This window comes from Pseudophryne corroboree, chromosome 5, assembly GCF_028390025.1.
Source record: "Pseudophryne corroboree isolate aPseCor3 chromosome 5, aPseCor3.hap2, whole genome shotgun sequence".
NCBI classification, from domain to species: Eukaryota; Metazoa; Chordata; class Amphibia; order Anura; family Myobatrachidae; genus Pseudophryne; species Pseudophryne corroboree.
In genome coordinates, this window is record NC_086448.1 from 357,314,617 (window position 1) to 357,334,626 (window position 20,010).

Genomic DNA, 20,010 nt, shown 5'->3' on the forward strand with positions numbered 1-20,010 from the left:
ATTGTGCATATTTGGGGGATTCCAGTCCCTGTTAGAGGCTCTCTGTTTACCCTCTCCCCTCATCTGCCGCTGAGGGTTCTGCTGACCCCAGAGCCACCGACAGACATTGGAGGTGCACGCCAGCAACGAATTGGGGATTGCCTCCAGTAGTTGCTGAGTCTAGCAGACGTCCTGGACCTGCCTCTTGCTGCCTGCCTCCTGTGAGATCTGTTCCGGGCTAGTAAATGGGATCCGCCATCCTGGGGGGCTTCCTACCACATTGGCTGCACACTCTACTACTGCCAGCTGGGTGAGTCACCTTGTCAGTCACATCAGCTCTACGGCTTTAGGGGCTCCCTGTCTCCCCAAGACTCCTTCCACTGCAGTTTCTGCTGCTGGATGCTATCTGCGTGGCTGGGGATGCTTTCATTCAGCTCCAGGCCTTCGTCTACCTGGCCTACCTGTATGCCAATTGGCTGCATAGCTGTTGAGGGGCCACCATCTTGCCACCTGAATGCTGCCCTGCTGTTAACAGGCCACCATCTGGTCACCAGCATTCTGCCCTGCTGTTGAGGGGCCACCATCTTATCATCTGTATGCTGCCCTGCTGTTGATGGACTACCATTGTGCAACCCACTCCCCTGCCCGTCCATTTCTAATTTCTGGGGCAACTCCACCTGCATTGGCATGCCATCTCTCCATCTATGGCCAGACACCCATACCCCACTGCGCAGGGACAAAAGCAGCACACAGGTCCAGCAGGCGGTTTCTTGGTATCGCAGCAGGCCTTTTATTTTTTTATTTTATTTTCTCTACTTAAATATGTTTTATTACTACTTCAGATCTGCTCCCACTGCTTGTATTGGAACTCTGGTATTGCTAAACCCACCTCTATGTCCCCCACTGTGTTTTGTATGTAACTTTATGTCATTGGCCAAGCAAGTAACTATGTCACTGTTCGGTCTGCCATTTGCAACTTATTTCTCATTGCCTATTCTATTTAATCAAGTATCTTTTGACATATTATTTTCCAAGCAATGCTTATTTGCACATTGTAACCAATTGTGTTTGCCCAACATGGCTGCCTTGCCTGGTAATCTGTGTGGAATGAAAAATGTATGGTTCTAATGTACGGACAAGTATTTTATATCTCCCGTTGTGTGTTATCAGTTCCAGGCTTCCCCTACTCTGAAACGGCTGCCTTGCTTGGAGCCTGCATGGGTAGTGTGATAGAAGCATTGGCAAAGTGATAAACGGGAGATATGTTTGTCCCAGGTTTCTGGCCTATGTATTTTAAACCCCCACGAAAAATCGGTTTTCCTAAACAAACTTGATTACAGTTAGGGCTTTTCGTTTAAGCCGGAAATGGGGCAGAGGGGTGTGGATGTGAGAGAGAAGGGTGGGGGGACTCCTTCCACAAGGCCTATTTTGGGTTTTTAAGACTTCAGCCTGAGAGCAGGCTAATTAGTTCCTGCACCTGTAGAAGGCTTATATATGTTATTTCAGGGCTTGGCTCAGTGTCTCACTACCTAGGGAAACTGGCTAGACACTGTGATTTACTGACTGTAAGTACTACTGTGTATTTGCCTGTGTTTGTGGTAGAGGCATTAGGTCTTAAAACCCTGATAGAGGGAATCTATTATGTCTAGTTAGTGCCTAGGCAGGCTAGTATTTATTTTTGTTTTGTTTTATGTACTGCACAATAAAACTAGCCACAGCAAGACTGCATAAAAACCCTGGACTGGTATACTGTTTTCCTGGCTGCTGTGTGTTTGGTGGTGCCTGTCTATACAAAGAGAGGGCACCCCTACCCTGATCTCCTCACAACTGGTGGAAGCAATTGCAAGCAAAACACTGAAAATTGCAGCAATATAAATAGTTTATATTTAAAATTTTAAGTGACAGATGCAAATCTGTTGTTTTGGACATCAATTCATATACTATTAATTCCATGGTGGTGACATTGGCAGATGCGTACAGAAGCCAGATTCTGCTTCAAACCTACACCCAAAGATAACATGGAAGACATTGTTAAGGCATTGCTGCAGGCAATGTCAGCTCTACAGGAAACCCAACAAGATTCAGCAAGTAGCCACCAGGGCTCAGCAGGAAGCTACCAGTGCTCAGAAAGAAGCCACCAGGGCACAACTACTGGCCTCTGAGGCGGTCCAATGGCAACAGCAAGTGGCCATAGAGAAAAAACACCAGGCCTTAAGAAAGGTGGTACACCAGCTAGCAGCCTGGTCTGGAGATGCTTCCACTGAAAGCCCAACTATCACTCGCTCTATATGGGTCAGTCACTTTCTGCAGAAGATGACCCAGAGTGATGATGTTGAAGCCTATCTTACTACTTTTGAAAAAATAGCTGAGAGAGTTGGCCTCAAGAAAAGTGGGCAAGTCTTGTGGCACCTTATGATAAATTAAAACAAGAAATCCTAACTCCATTGGGAGTATCAATGTTTGTTCATGCTCAACGAGTTCAACGCTGGGAATACCAAACAGAAACGTCTCCTCACTCTCAAATGCATGACTTCGTCCATCTTACCACAAAGTGGCTACAGCCACAGGACCACATATCGTGGAAAGGGTCGTATGAATCGGTATCTACGGGCTCTACCTACACTAGGCGCGTTCAGTGTGCAGGCTCCTCAAGTCCAAAATGACTATATATGTGTCAAGTGTCTAGTTTTGTCTTTATTGCTACTCATATGTACCTCAGTTTCTTTATAGGTCAATAAACTATACAATAGTGAAAATGCGACACAAATTCATCAAGTAGTTTTTGCATGATGCTGGAACGAACAGACAGAGAAACAGACTGACAAAAATGATCTCCATAGTTCATAAACAGTTTCTAGAACTATATTAGTCAAAACAAACTTTCTATGTACAGACACAACCCTTACAGATTTATTATATGTATAGCTATCAATCTTTCGACTACAATCCCTGTTAGGTGGTAAAATGTGTGTGGTTTTCAAAGTGATTTACCCAATCAGGGCAACAGTTATAGTAATACTCTATAACTCAAACAGCAACATATTATTTTATTTATTCAAATATATTTTTAAATCCCCTGATGTGGGTATTATGTATAGTGTAGATGAAGCAAATTATTGAAAAAAGTTTATATATATATATATATATATATATATATATAAAAGTAGATGTGAAAAGAAACAGTGTTTAACAACTGCTGTGCACTGCCCTAGTAAATCCTATATAATCCCCTCAGTATCTCAGAGTGTGTTTGATGAACAGTGTTATGATATTTGTATTTAGGTATTGTGTTTCAGTACTGTATTTTTTTTTTCATGAGTATCCATTCTTGTAGTTCATTATAAGGGGGATATCCAATTAGCCCCGGTAATTTACCGGGGCTAATTATCCCGCCGGAGGCTATCTTATTAGCCTGATAAGCCAGCACGAGCGGTGACTTATCGGGGGTTCCCTGTTGCTGCACCAGGTCCTGGCTGCTGACAGCTCCCAGTGCAGCACTGCTCCTCCGGCTCCCCTCGGTCACATGGCCGCTCCCCCGTCATGTAACCGCTGCCGGGGTAGAGGGGGGGATGCGGGTCACAGCGCTGCCCCGGCTTCCCCGCCGAGTGGCAGGATCAGGTTCCGGGCTGTGGTGCCATGCTACAGTCCCAGCCTGCTGCTGCTGCAGCGGGCATGGGATGCTGCAGGTTGTCTGCGGACATCAGGGATTTTGTTTTGGCTGCCTCAGGCAGGCGAAACCAAATCCCCAGAAACAGCACGAAAATGGGACTATTTCTACTGAAAACACACAGGTTTCACTGAACCTGTGTGTTTTCCAGATGAAGGTTTTTTTTTTTACAGGGGATCAATCAGGATAGCCTGTAAAAAAAAAATTGGTGAAACATCAGGAAAAATTGCAAAAAACATAAGTTTTTCGCACCCAATGTTTTACCAGGGCTGATAGGATATCACCCTTAAGCTGGGTACACCCCTAATTGATCCCCGGCTGATTGGGTTACCCAATCAGCTGAGCTGTGTGTATCCAGTCAGGACACCCTGTGACCTCCTGTAAGCATGAGGGCAGGAGCGGGGGAGAGGGGGTGGGGGTTGGTTGGGGTGCAGCTCCTCTATGGGGATTGGGAGGTCGGCTACGCCGCACATGGGGATCAGTACGGAATCCCGGCGGTCGGAATCCCGACCGGCACAGTCCCGACAGGGGGGCGAGCGCAACGCAGCCCATTGCGGGCTCGCTGCACTCGCTACGCTCGGCACACTAATTTATTCTCCCTCTATGGGTGTCGTGGACAGAGGGAGAATATGTCAGGATTGTGCCGGTCGGGATTCCGGTGTCAGTATTCCGACCGCCGGGATTCCGTCCGGCGGGATCTTGACCGCATCCCCGCACATGAGATGAGATCTCTCACCCCAGACCGATGCATGTAACTAGTAAAATCACTCCTTTTGGTGAAATAGAGTGTCTCCTATTACACTCTTTTTCTTTTAAGTATAGTTTCTGCGAGTTATAACTTTAATATTACATGAAATTAGGTTTATCCATGTATAGGGTTAATCCATTGTCTTTTGCAGGGGATCAGTATGATTTACCTACAATCAAAATCCCGACGATCAAAATACCGACAACAATTGACCGATGGTCAAAATACATAGGACGACATGGACCCCATATAAGTGTACCACGTCCTCATGCATGCTTCAGGCACGGTGCTTCGCTGCGCTCTGCACACTATTATATTCCCCCTCTATGTCCACTGGGATGGTAAAGTATGAACAAGTCGGTTTCAATGAAAAAATCATGAAAAACTCATGTCGATTTTGTACATGTTGGCATTTTAAATGTCGGTATTTTGACTGTATTAACATTTTTAATGTCGGTATTTTGAACATGTTGGTATTTTGACCTTGTCGGTATTTTGACCATCGGTCAATGGTTGTCAGTATTTTGACCATGGGGATTTTGATTGTAAGTAAGCTGCAGCTCCAAGCCCCCCATTGAAAATAGGCCCACAGACCTCCCTGCAGTGCAGGTAGTAGCCAGTGCTGACAGGAAAAAAAACATTTCCTGTCAGCACATACAGCAGATCCCTCACCTCCGGCTGCACATTCACCCCCACCCCAAACTGGGTAACCTGTGCCCTGACCTCTTCGTGTTGCAAGGGGGTGGGGCTTCGGACGGGCACGGGGGCGGAGCCTCGGAAATAGCTCCGAGACAGCAGCCTCCTGTCAAGACCCTTCTCTGGCATGAGGCATGTTATTGTTGGGAAGCTGCAGCAGGAAAGGTAAGCTGCAGCAAAAGCATTTATGTTTTGATGGGCGAGGGGGTGGGGCTTCGAACGGGCATGGGGGCGGAGCCTCGGAGATAGCTCCGAGGCTCCGCCCTCGTGTCCGTCCGAAGCCCCGCTCCCTTGTCCATCAAAACATAAATGCTTTTGCTGCAGCTTACCTTTCCTGCTGCAGCTTCCCAACAATAACATGCCTCATGAAAGAGGGGAAGGGTCTTGACAGGAGGCTGCTGTCTTCTAGGAGAGCTGGGTCCCTGGATGTCAGAGCTGAGAGGGCATGCAAAACCATGTGAGTAGCAGCCCACACCAGACCCTGAGGTCTCCTATGTAAGTGGTGTCTATGTCAGTAAGTTTTGAGGGGTGTGTGTGTGTGTGTGTGTGTGTCACTGAGTAAGTAGTGTCTGTCAGTAAGTAGTGTCAGTGTCAGTAGGTTTTGCGTTGTGTATGTGTCAGTAAGTAGTGTCAGTAAGTTTTGTATTGTGCCTGTGTCAGTAAGTTTTGCATTGTGTGTGTGTGTGTGTGTGTGTGTGTGTGTGTGTGTGTGTGTGTGTCAGTAAGTAGTGTCTGTCAGTAAGTGGTGTCTGTGTAAGTTTTGTGTTGTGCCGTGTGTGTCAGTATGTTTTGCGTTGTGTGTGTGTGTCAGTCAGTCCTGCAAGTGTGGCGGTACGCTCCGGTACGGCGTACCATTAAGAATGTGTCCGCCAGTATGCCATACCCCCGCCACACTGTAAAACACCACCACCAAGCTCTTAGATCTTGCTCGGAGGCGCCGCCAGCACCTTCTTCCTTTTCCAGGAAAAGGACTGCTGCGAGCATGAAAGTGATGTCATCACCCTCCCGCACCTGGCAGACTGGCAGAGAAAAAGTGACGGTGGGGTGCCGGGCCAGCGGTGTGTGGGTGGTATTCAGTATACCAGTTGTTGGGATCCCGGCGCACAGTATACCGGCGCCGGAATCCCGACAACCGGCATACCGACACCTTTTTCTCCCTCTTGGGGGTCCACGACCCCCCTGGAGGGAGGATAGCGTGGCGCTTACGCACGCCACCGTGCCCGCAGCATGGCGAGCGCAGCGAGCCCTCAAGGGGCTCATTTGCGCTCGCCCTGCTGTCGGGAAGCCGGCGGTCGGGATCCCAGCGCCGGTATGCTGGCCGCCGGGGACCCGGCCGCCGGCAACTCTTACTACACCCCGTTGAGTAACTCTAATGGTCGAGACCCCTCCTCACAAGTACAATGAGGCGACACTCCCGAGTTTTGCTGGTGCAGTAAGATTTATTGATCCAGAATCTTACTTAATAAATCTTACTGCACCAGCAAGACTCGGGAGTGCTGCCTCATTGTACTCTGTCCACAGCTTGAAAAACCGAAGGAGGGAACTGGAGCAAATATTCACATTATAACAGGATGAGTGCTGGGTACACATCTTATATATAATATTTTTTATTCTATAACCAGTGTCACATCCTGCTGTCCTTGTCTCTGTAGTCCGCAGGGACAGGCGGTGTCTGTGCCATGGATTCACATAATATATAACCACTCCACCTAGTGTCACATGGTCACATCCCTTAATGGCATGTGACCACGCCTACGGCGCGCAGGCACAGTACCACTGAGAAAAAAATTCTGTGTGCAGCACTGGTGTCAGTAAGAAGTGTCTGTCAGTAAGTAGTGTTTGTGTCAGTACATTTTGCATGGTGTCTGTGTCAGTAAGTTTTGTGTTGTGTTTGTGTGTCAGTAAGTAGTATTTTTGTCAGTATGTTTTGCATTGTGTGTGTGTGTCTGTCAGTAAGTGGTGTCTATGTCAGTTAGTTTTAGGTTTTGTACTGTGTGTGTCAGTAAGTAGTGTCTGTCAGTAGGTTTTGTACTGTGTGTGTCAGTAAGTAGTGTCTGTCAGTAAGTGGTGGGTGTCTGTGTCAGTAATACCCCTTTCACACCGCAAAAATAACCTGGTATAGACCGAGTATATTGCCGGGTCGACAAGTTTCGATGTGCGTTGTGAAAGGGGTCATGGGCGAATTCCGAGTTGCCTGACCCGGTAATTCAACCCGGGAATAAAGCAACCCGGGACCCGTTCACTGCATAGGGAGTGGCGGCAAGGAGATGATCTCATCTCCTAGCGCCGCCTACGCACCCGCCCCTGATGCCGACTCCATCTCCGCCCACGGATGGCAACCCGACCCAGCAAATTGCCGGGTCGAGTTGGCGGTGTGTAGGGTCCAATGCCGGGTCCCACCCAGGAATGGACCCATTTCCAATTCCCAGGTGGGACCCGGCATTGTGATGTGAGAGCGGTACAAGTATTGTGTTGTGTGTGTGTCAGTAAGTAATGTCTGAGTCAGTAAGTTTATCTGTGTTGTGCGTGTGTGTCAGTCAGTAATATCTATCAGTAAGTGGTGTCTGTGTCGGTAAGTTTTGTGTTGTGCGTGTTAGTAAGTAGTGTCTGTCAGTAAGTGGTGATTGTGTCAGTAAGCTTTGTGTTGTGTGTGCGTGTGTGTCAGTAAGTAGTGTCTGTCAGTAAGTGGTGACTGTGTTACTCACATGGCATAGGCCACACCCCCTATTTAGACCACACCCACACCACACTGATCACACCACCACATCACTAGTCACACCACTGCAGCGCTTCACACCTCCTGCCGAGGCACACAATAGGCCCTTCCTAAATTTCAGCTCCAGGCCCATATGGACCTTAATCTGGCACTGCTCTGCAGCAGTTGTTAATTTTATGCCTTATAACAGTGCCCTGGTTCATTTTCTGATCCATAGTAGTGCCTTATTTAATGTTATGCCCCATAGTAGTGCCCTAGTTTCTTTTATGAATCATAGTAGTGCTTAAGTTCACCCTATGTCACAATTAAGATCTGCCAATACACATTATGCCACACAGTACCCCCAATTCACATTATGATATATAGTGCTCCCCGTTCATATTGTGCCTCATTACAGTGCCCTGGTTCACATTATATAACATTAAAATGCCCTCCAGTCCATTTTACACCACACTACAATGAACAGGTCCAGGGGCAAACATATATATATTGCAGGCCCCAAGGAAAAAGTTTGAAAGGACCACTACGTACCACCCAATGGCGAAAAATGTATATAACACATGTCATTGTGACAGGGAAGGTGGCCCCTCTCAGCTCTGGGCCCCATAGCAGCTGCACTGCCTGCACCTATAGTAGCTACGCCCTTGGCTGACACCTCTGTCTTATCACACCAATGGGAGGTGTTTCATTAGTATGTTGAATTGAACAAAATACTGCAATCTTTGGGTTCTATAAATTGGTAAAATTGTCTACTTCTTTTGTAATAACCCTGTATACCCAGGATGGTTATATACTGTACATAGTGGTATATACTGGAATTTACAGTTTCAGCCATTTCATATGTCCATTTCTCACATGACACTGCCATAAAATATTCTTTTCATTTTTCAGAGAAGCAAAAATGTCAGTGCAGCTAGCCAGGCCCACATAGGTGTGTACACAACCCCCATTCTGCCGTGTGATGTTTCCTTACACTGCTGTGCAATATGTTGTAGTCTTGTGGTCTTTAATAGTAGTGCTACCAATGCACCTTCACACAATACTTAGCTACCACATTTTTATTTTTATTTAATAAATAATTGCCTTTAGAGCCTCAATCTATACAGTATAATAGATAACTAAGAATAGACATCAGGGCTATCTTTACATGTCAAACCTTTGTATTAAAGTATTTTATATGTGTTTATTATTCCACCCAAAAATGAAACAAATGCAGAGTATTACTTATGTAGAGGCATGGCGATATATATATGGTCCAAAGTGCCCTCATAAGATGGATAACACACTGCCTGCCATAGCAGAAGCTAAAAGTCCATTCCTAGGCAGGAGGACTCTAAATGTTCAGCTCTGAGTGGAGTTATCTTTTCAAGAACTTTCAATGCATAAGGGGTCTAATTGAAAATAGCCACTGCCAGTTAATTTCATGTAGTGGTGTAATAATCTCCATTCTCCATTGGACAGCAATAACAGAACTGCTTATTCTCCATGCCATCAAGATCACTTTATCTTTTAAGGATATCTTTTCCTGAGAATGTAAATATTTGATTTTGTATTTGTGCATAGAAGAAGGCACAATATGTCATCTCCAAGGTCAGTGCCTGCCAACAAAAATGCAGTGGGGTATCTATCCATTGTTCAGGATGGCAGTCACCGGGGCACCTAGGGGTGGGGTGTGGGAGTGCCACCCAGCAGCCAGATCTGTCTGGCTCCATCCAAATTTGCAGCATCCATCAGGTCCGCTAGTGAAGGTATACCCTGATGTCTTCATCTTGGAGTCCTAAATCCTTACCGTGTTTGGAGCAGCGAGTTGAGCATACTGACTCCTCGCTGCCCGATCATAACGGGTCCCGATTAGACCAATACGGAGGAAGCCTTGACCCCATGCTACTTGTGCCTGTATGTTTGATTCAAGCCAACTGTAGCTAAGATCCTACAGGAGCCAACTTTCTCTCCCCAGTCTGAGGTGAGTGTACACCCCTTAAAAAATTTAATTATCTCTCAAATTAAGCTAATTTGTTGTACTTACCTGTGTGCATGCCAAAGCAAACAGGTGCAACAGTGCAAAATAAGGAGAATAAGTTCACAAAAAGTGAGTTGTCTAAATTTTTCTGGTTCAAGAAGGTTCAGAATGTCTTATTAACAGCCTTCCTCAGCAGTCACTATCCATTTATTCAACCCACCTGGATCAAGTTCAATCTATAATACAGTTTCTTATTTTTTTTTCTAAATACCGAAAGTGCCCAATGGAGTGGCACTGTCACTGACCTCTTGGCACCTGTGTTTGGCTTGTTGTGTGCCTGAAATGGCACCCTACATCCTGAAGCTCAGCCTCCTGATCCAGTGATAAATTCTGTGATGCCATAGCCTTGTATGTGCAGGGTGTGGCAAATGTAAAATGCATCCCACCAAAAGAACAGGACAATCCTTTTGAAGGCATGTATAAATCCTTTTATAAAGAGAAAAATGCTATATATAGCCCAGCTGGACAGACAACGGCTGCTCCCCTAAATCATACTTGCTTACTCTCAATTTCCCAGCTCCCACTACTTCCCCAGTGATCTTATATGCATCATGCAGCCTCATCCCCCAGCCCCCACACTGCATGATGCTGCATATCTAATTTGAGTAACCATATCACAGAGTAAAATATTTTGCTTGCATGTGGACAGATAACTAGACAGATTCATGTGCCTTTGCTGTGCTCAACAAGAAATGTTCCTTATCCATTCAGTGCCTCCAATCAAATGATTGTAAATGATGCATCCCCACAGATGCAGGCATTTTTGCATATTAATAGAATTGTGCAAAATAGGCTCAACTATTATTTGTACTGCAGAAATGCATGTTTTGTTCTTTTGGAAATTCAGGTTGAGAGTGTATGGTGAAAAACCTATTGATTTCCTATATACCTAGTTACTGCTTCTATAAATAGAAACATTCATCACTTAAATTATTGATTTTTCAATAATGTTTAAAATGTTTCTATGGAAACTAGCAACGCAACTGTGCAGGGAACAGTGATTGTTTCCCACATACTACATGGAGTACTTACGTTAATGTGGCTTCCTCATCTTGTTTTGCTTTAGTTGCTCTTACTGGTGCCATATTAAAACCTTGAAGGAGAACACAATCTAGAGAAAAATGCATAAAATAAACAAATACATAAAGTTAGAAACAGTTTGACCATATAGAAGTCAGCATTTTGTGTATACCTAATAGCACCCATTTATTTATACCAGGGCCTCTCAACCTTTTTTATGATTTTGAGCCAAATGCGCCTAATATATGTATTTTTTGTTTCCATCCATTTCTCATATGTTGCATTATACCTTAGGTCCATGAGTTACAATCAAGTAATGGTCTGTTTGTAGCTAACACTTAAGTGCATACACACAGTGCGATGTAACCTTACAATTTTGACTATATAGTGAAAATCGTAAGGAAAGTTAGTGCAAATCGCACTGTGTGTACACAGCTTACAATACCGATGCGCGGTCCCGAGGGATTGATATCGCAAGAAAAAATAGACTGTGCAGGCAAGGCAATTTTGACTATCTAGTACAAAGTATAATATGGTCAAAATTGCACAAAGCCAATATCACACCATGGGGTATATTTACTAAGCTCCCGATTTTGACCGAGATGCCGTTTTTTCTTCAAAGTGTCATCTCGGTTAATCTCGGTCATTTACTAAACACTAATCACGGCAGTGATGAGGGCATTCGTAATTTTTTGCTAGTTCAGGTAAAAAATTACGAATGAATACACCATCGGTCAAATTACGCCTGTTTAGATATGAATCTCGGTCATTTACTAAGAAGTGCAAAGCAAAAAAACACAAAACACTGCCGTGAAAAATTACAACTCGTAAAAAAGTCCTAAAAAAAACAGACCTGCTTTTTTTTTCCGTGATTTGAGATGCATGCAGGGATCCATGAGATCCGTGCATGTATATCAGTGGGAAGGGGTGGGAAAGTGCTTATTTTTGCCAAAAAAATTGCGTGGGGTCCCCCCTCCTAAGCATAACCAGCCTCGGGCTCTTTGAGCCGATCCTGGTTGCAGAAATATGGGGGGAAAAATGACAGGGGTTCCCCCATATTTAAGCAACCAGCATCGGGCTCTGCGCCTGGTCCTGGTCCCAAAAATACGGGGGACAAAAAGAGTAGGGGTCCCCCGTATTTTTAAAACCAGCACCGGGCTCCACTAGCTGGACAGATAATGCCACAGCCGGGGGTCACTTTTATACAGCGCCCTGCGGCCGTGGCATCAAAAATCCAACTAGTCACCCCTGGCCGGGGTACCCTGGGGGAGTGGGGACCCCTTCAATCAAGGGGTCCCCCCCCCCCAGCCACCCAAGGGCCAGGGGTGAAGCCCGAGGCTGTCCCCCCCCATCCAATGGGCTGCGGATGGGGAGGCTGATAGCCATTTGTGATAATGAAAAGATATTGTTTTTAGTAGCAGTACTACAAGTCCCAGCAAGCCTCCCCCGCATGCTGGTACTTGGAGAACCACAAGTACCAGCATGCGGCGGAAAAACGGGCCCGCTGGTACCTGTAGTACTACCACTAAAAAAATACCCAAAAAAACACAAGACACACACACCGTGAAAGTATAATTTTATTACATACATACACACATACATACATACTTACCTTATGTTCTCACGCAGGTCGGTCCTCTTCTCCAGTAGAATCCAAGGGCTACCTGTTGAAGAAATTCTACTCACCAGATCCATGGGTCCAGGCTCCTCGGCAAATCCAGGGTTAATCCACGTACTTGAATAAATAAAAAAAAACGGTGTCCCGACCACGAACTGAAAGGGGACCCATGTTTGCACATGGGTCACCTTCCCACGAATGCCAGAAACCCACTTTGACTTCTGTCTAAGTGGGTTTCTTCAGCCAATCAGGGAGTGCCACGTTGTAGCACTCTCCTGATCAGCTGTGTGCTGCTGTCCTCACTGACAGGCGGCACACGGCAGTGTTACAATGTAGCGCCTATGCGCTCCATTGTAACCAATGCTGGGAACTTTCTGCTCAGCGGTGACGTCACTTTAGGTCAACCGCAGGGCAGAAAGTTCCCATCATTGGTTACAATGTAGCGCATAGGCGCTACATTGTAACACTGCCGTGTGCTGCCTGTCAGTGAGGACAGGAGCACACAGCTGATCAGGAGAGTGCTACAACGTGGCACTCCCTGATTGGCTGAAGAAACCCACTTAGTCAGAAGGCAAAGTGGGTTTCTGGCATTCGTGGAAAGGTGACCCATGTGCAAACATGGGTCACCTTTCAGTTCGAGGTCGGGCAACCGTTTTTTTGTTTTATTCAAGTACGTGGATTACCCCTGGATTTCCCGAGGAGCCTGGACCACTGGATCTGGTGAGTAGAATTTCTTCAACAGGTACCCCTTGGATTCTACTGGAGAAGAGGACCGACCTGCGTGGGAACTTAAGGTAAGTATGTATGTATGTGTGTATGTATGTAATAAAATTATACTTTCACGGTGTGTGTGTCTTGTGTTTTTTTGGGTATTTTTTTAGTGGTAGTACTACAGGTACCAGCGGGCCCGTTTTTCCGCCGCATGCTGGTACTTGTGGTTCTCCAAGTACCAGCATGCGGGGGAGGCTTGCTGGGACTTGTAGTACTGCTACTAAAAACAATATCTTTTCATTATCACAAATGGCTATCAGCCTCCCCATCCGCAGCCCATTGGATGGGGGGGGACAGCCTCGGGCTTCACCCCTGGCCCTTGGGTGGCTGGGGGGGGGGTGACCCCTTGATTGAAGGGGTCCCCACTCCCCCAGGGTACCCCGGCCAGGGGTGACTAGTTGGATTTTTGATGCCACGGCCGCAGGGCACTGTATAAAAGTGACCCCCGGCTGTGGCATTATCTGTCCAGCTAGTGGAGCCCGGTGCTGGTTTTAAAAATACGGGGGACCCCTACACTTTTTGTCCCCCGTATTTTTGGAACCAGGACCAGGCGCAGAGCCCGATGCTGGTTGCTTAAATATGGGGGAACCCCTGTCAATTTTGTCCCCATATTTCTGCAACCAGGATCGGCTCAAAGAGCCCGAGGCTGGTTATGCTTAGGAGGGGGGACCCCACGCATTTTTTTTTGGGATTTTACATTGTTTAATTAAAAAAAAAAAAAATAAGAACCCCAGCACGGATCACACAGATCCGGCCGAGATTGATTGTAAAAAAAAACGGCAGTGTTTTGCTAATCACTGCCGTAAAAATAGGTAAAAAAAAACGAATGACATCGACATCGGAAGAAAAGAAAAACCCGAATACGACAGCTTAGTAAATCCATCGTAATCAATTCAAAAAGTTGCAGTTTTACACTGTCGATGTCATTCGTGATTGAACTTTGACCTTTTTTCGGAAATTACGAATCTTAGTAAATTTACCCCCATGTGTATAGACAATATCGGTGCTTCCGGGCTCTGGGGGAGTTCAAGGAAAATCACATAGTCAAAATCGGGCATAGACAATATCTCACCATGTGTATACGCCTTTATGTGAACAGATAGAAGCACATAGTAAAAGGATGAGTGACCATTTATCGGAAGCACAACCTACATGGAACCCATCACACAAGTGTATACTCGTAGGTACAATATAAGGTATTGCTGCTATTGGAATAAAGCTGTGTACACACAGTGCAATTTTCCGTACAATATGGACTATATAGTCCATATCGCAGGAAAATATAGCACATATTGCACCGTGTGTATACAGCTTGCAATGCCGAGGTGCGGTCCTGCGGGATCGGCATTGCAAGTAAAAATAGACCGTGCAGGCAGCCCAACATTGACTATATCGGTAGTACCGTGCTCGGGTGGTCTTCAGTATGCCGACTGACGGGATACCGGCGCACAGTATACCGTCCACGACCCCCCTGGAGGGAGAATAAAATAGCGTGGCACGCGTAGCACGCCACCGTGCCCATAGCGTGGCGAGCGCAGTGAGCCCGCAAGGGGCTCATTTGCGCTTGCCACACTGTCGGTAAGCCAGCGGTCGGGCTACCAGAGCCGGTATGCTGGTCGCCGGGAGCCCGACCGCCGGCATACCATACTGAACCCCCGTGCTCCAGCCACATCGCATAGTCAATGTCGGGCATTGGGGGTAATTCCAAGTTGATCGCAGCAGGACATTTTTTAGCAGTTGGGCAAAACCATGGGCACTGCAGGGGGGGCAGATATAACATTTGCAGAGAGAGTTAGATTTGGGTGGGTTATTTTGTTTCTGTGCAGGGTAAATACTGTCTGCTTTATTTTTACACTGCAATTTAGATTGCAGATTGAACTCACCACACCCAAATCTATCTCTCTCTGCACATGTTATATCTGCCCCCCCCCCTGCAGTGCACATGGTTTTGCCCAACTGCTAAAAAATTTCCTGCTGCGATCAATTTGGAATTACCCCCATTGACTGCATCGCAGCGTGTGTACACAGTTTAAGATTACAATCAACTTGTTAAATACTCAGTCATTTAATGTGTGTAGAAATAATCTGCGGCCTATAACAAATCAGCACGTAATATTTTTATAGTACTATTTAGAAAATGAAAGCTATTAGCTGATTGGTTTACTATGGGTAGCAGCACAATTAAGAACATTACAACATGTAACCTCAATCAGAAGAATTAGTCAAATAGAATGAGAAAAATGTAACCAATTCTTTACTGAGCTCAAGGTGGTTCAAACTGGTCATGAAGTTTAATACTTTTTTTTTCAGAAAATTATCCTTTAAAACATGTTCTAAGGGGGTCTATTTACTAAGCATTGGATGGAGATAAAGTCGCTGGAGATAAAGTACCAGCTAATCGGCTCCTAATTGTCATTTTTAAAACACAGACTGTGGCATAGCAGTTAGAAGCTGATTGGCTGGTACTTTATCTCCAGCGACTTTACCTCCATCCAAGGCTTAGTAAATAGACCCTAAATTCTTCAGCATTTGTTCACAGCTGCATATTTTAACCTGTTTCAGCAAGGATATACTGTATAAATGAACTGGTTCAATGGATAATTGATTTAAACTGCTAAAGAGCGACACCATCATTTCCTTGGGAGCTCGCTTTATAATTGCTAGTATTGAATGATATGATTCCGTTAAACCGTTACTTTTGTATGCATGTAGCGGTCTGCTTTTAAAACACAACAGACTGTATAATGTGTCCATTTAAGAACCCTTTTTCAATAAGCCTAATTTGTTTAAACCACTAAAAGCACAAGTGATAAACATTTTCTGAGCTTTTTAATTAGTGTATTCGAGACAGAACAAGACATGATATACTGTAGCTTCTATCTATCTATCTATCTATCTATCTATCTATCTATCTATCTATCTATCTATCTATCTATCTGTCTATCACACAGACAGGAACAGCATTGCTAGAGAGGGTCTGAGGAAAGCACAGGGAAGTCGATTTCTGGAGCGTTTCTGGCAGCTAGAACGCAGGGAAAGGCTCAGGAAGCATTCATCATAATGAACCTATACACTTACCCATATAATTCCCAAAACTGCAAATGCGTGAGTGAAATTATTATTATTATTATTATTATTATTATTATGATTATTATTATATTAAAAAACTATATGGAATATAATATAGTTCCAGGTTAATAACATGAAACATCTTCTTACCTTTTCAGGATATTGCGGTAATTTAGTAAAGCCTTTTCTGATGCAGGCAATATACAGTACAGTACACTCCTATTTCCTCTTTGCTTTCTGTTCTCCTATTGGTACAGTACATATATAATTCTATGCAAACGCTGCTATGACCTTCTGATCACCTTTAGCAATGCTTCAGATGTGACTGTCAGCTATGTTGTAGCAATCGTGGGTCTAGTATGTAATACTGTATTTTCCCAGTAGCAAAGTCGTCATCCCACGCTCATCACAGATACCTGGCACGCCCACAGAGCTGTCATACCATTCACAGGGAATGTCACACGCCATACACAGACACACGCTGCTGCTCGACAATGTTATTTCCTTCTTGGTCACATGATTTATTTACAATCCCAAATAAAGTACGATTATAAGCAAAGAAAAATAAATGAAAACTTTATTTCCCCGCAAATACAAAGTAAAATAAGAAGCTCCAACTGATATTGGGCCACAAAGCATTAGATTGCATGACATAAATACAACATGATCAGACTGTAAGATACGTGTAACTGTCCGGCACAGTAATGTCTCACCTGCTCGTCAGTAGTACACACTGCTGCCTGTGCTCAGCTGTACAGTATCTGACAGTGACGCCGCGCCGCTAGCCCCGCCCCCTGTGTACTGCAGCCAGGGGCTCGTTACCCTGACAGGACGCGGCAGTGACAGTACAGTAGCGGATGGGAGTTGGTTACACAGTGGCTATGACTCAGATCCTGAACTTGACAGCGAGACGATCATTATGGGGCTTTATAACAAACGGAAGGGCGCAGATTGTGAGATGGTGTAATGTGTAAACATAATTGTCATACTACTGCACTAGGTAATATAAGCCGGCATTTTACTACAGTACATTTATGTAATATGGAGAGTCTCTAATGCTGTGTGTAGACTGGCCACCATGTTGCTGAGCAGAGCCGGCCCTAACCAATATGATGCCCTAGGCAAGATTTTGTCTGGTGCCCGCTAGCACCACCGCTAGTTCCACCTCTGACCCTGCACCCCTTTCCCTGCACCATCACCCCTCACCCATAGCAGTTCTTTTTTTGTTTTCCTACCCCCTGTAATTTAAATAATAACAGTGTGCACATTCGGCGCACAACCCAAAAAGGTATGTGTTTTTGCTGGCGAGGGGCATGGCCACACAATAGTACCCCCCAATTCAAATTATGCCTCACAGTAGTGCAACTTTATTCACAATTTATCATGCGATAGTGTTTCTTATTCACATTACATCACACAGTAGTACCACTTTACCTTATATACGTTACTCCTCACAGTAGTGCCCCTCATTCACATAACATCATACTGAATTGCTCCTTATTCACATTACACCACACCATATTGCTTCTTATTCACATTACACCACACCATATTGCTCCTTATTCACATTACACCACACCATTTTGCCCTTTATTCACATTAGACCACACAGTAGTGCCCTTTTCGTTACGTTACGCTACACAGTAGAGCACCTTATACACATGCCAGACATTAGTTATGCATTTATACACATAATACCACACAGATATGCCCCTTCCACATACGACACACATTATTAATGCCCTTATACACTTAATGACACACATAGTGCCCCTTACACATATGTTACACATTATTAATGCCCTTATACTTCCTGGAGTGAGTCAACTGGCAGCTCTGCTAACGTTGGGTGCCTATTTTTTATGAAAAGCATTGCTATGTGGCTAGGATGCACAAGCAGCTTCTGCTGATTAAAATATGTGGCATGCCTATATACTGTGTGCGACTGTGGCTGTATCTGCATACAAAATGCTACACACAGAATATAGGCATGCCACATATCATTTTAATCAGCAGAAGCTGCTTGTGCCCCTAGGCATACCAGATGCCCTAGGCAATTGCCTAGTTTGCCTATGCCTAAGGCCGGCTCTGTTGCTGAGGATGCGCGCTTCCGTGAGTCGTCAGCCACATCCTCAGTCGGACATACGTACAGGGCCGATGAGGTATATCGTTACTGAGGGCCACACTGCTGAATGCAGCATGCCGCCTGCCGTCGCTGCCCTCATCGACATGTGTGTATGCACTTGTCGATGCTGGCACCCCCACCGGGTCCCATCACCCGCTATATTGCTGGGCACACACATCTCATAGCAGGGGTGTAGCCAGAACTTTGTGGGCCACATAGCAACATTTTGAAGGTTCCCCTGTCCCAATGCTTCTAGATAGACACTTCTCTGCAGCAGTTGTTAATTTTATGCCCTATAATAGTGCCCTAATTATGCCCTATAATAGTGCCCTTGTCTCGCAGTGTGTACCCAGTTTTACCTTGATCAGCTGCTTGGTTGGTGTTACTGCTGGTCCACCGACATACAGTATCTGTATGCAGGGCCGGTTCTACACATTGTGGCGCCCAGTGCGAAAGTTTCCACTGGTGCCCCCCCCGTGGCAAAACAGGGGCATGGCTTCATAGGGGAGGGTCGTGGCCACAATTATGCCCCCAGTAGCTGTGCCCCCATATTTGCCCCAAGTAGTTGTGCCCCCCAGTTGATTTGCCCCAGTAGATTTGCCACCTGTAGCTGTTCCCCCTGTAGCAGTGCCCTCAGTATGTGCCCCCTGTAGTTGTGCCCCCTGTACTTGTGCCTCCTATAGATTTGCCCCCAGTAGTTGTGCTCCAGTAGTTGTGTCCCCAGTTAATTTGCCCCCCTAGCAGTGCCCCTAGTAGTTCTGCCCCCTGTAACTGTGCCGCTTGTAGCAGTGTCCCCTGTAGTAGTGCCCCCTGTAGCTGTGCCCCCAGTATCTGTGCCCCCAGTTGATTTGCCCCCAGTAGCAGTGACCCAGTATGTGCCCCCTGTAGTTGTGCCCCTGTAGATATGCCCCTTGTAGCTGTGCCCCTTGTATGTGCCCCCAGTAGTAGTGCCCCTTGTAGCTGTGCCCCCTGTATGTGCCCCCAGAAGTAGTGCCCCTTGTAGCTGTGCCCCCTGTATGTGCCCCCAGTAGTAGTGCCCCCAGTATGTGCCCCCTGTAGTAGCGCTGCTTTGAAACCCTAAAAGAAAAATCACAATACTTACCTGCCTCGCTCCTGCTTCCGGACCGCTGCTGCCGCTGTCTCCGGGCGTCGGCTCCTCTCTATGGGAGAGACGTCATGACGTCTCTCCCATAGCAGCGCCGCACTGACACTAGGGGTCAATTTTGACCTCTAGCGTGAGTCAGCGACGCCGTCTGCAGCGGGCGCACGCGGCGCTCGCTGCAGCCGGGGAGCGGGGGAGGATAATTACTAGCGGCTCTTGCCACGGCGGCACCCTCAGGGTAGCGGCGCACCGGGCAAAAAGCCTGCTTGCCCGTGGTAAGAGCCGCTACTGTCTGTATGCACCCAGCATTGGTAGTCATTATACGTAGTAACATAGTTTCTGAGGTTGAAAAAAGGCAATTTGTCCATCCAGTTCAACCTATTTGTGGTCTCCTGCACTGTATTATTTTTAGGACTATTTTTGCCTATTTCTAATGTCGACTGTTGTGTTTATTCCTCTTCGTTTTTCCCCCCAATAAC

At 45.9% G+C, this 20,010-nt stretch overlaps 1 protein-coding gene across 3 annotated transcripts in view; it reads right to left on the bottom strand.

Moving 5' to 3' along the window:
• The window catches only part of UPP1 (uridine phosphorylase 1), a 65,836-nt gene extending 48,744 nt beyond the window's left edge, over positions 1 to 17,092 (bottom strand). The window contains exons 1-2 of one of the 3 annotated variants that reach the window (XM_063922643.1): positions 17,018 to 17,092; positions 10,859 to 10,937 (exon numbers count right to left, since the gene is read on the bottom strand). In XM_063922643.1, the coding sequence (XP_063778713.1) occupies positions 10,859 to 10,911 (53 nt within the window). In that variant the 5' untranslated portion in view covers positions 10,912 to 10,937; positions 17,018 to 17,092. Of the gene's footprint in view, positions 1 to 10,858; positions 10,940 to 16,454; positions 16,719 to 17,017 lie in introns of those variants that run through there. The other 2 variants (XM_063922642.1, XM_063922644.1) reach the window with 2 other exon arrangements.
• Positions 17,093 to 20,010: the final 2,918 nt, after the last annotated feature.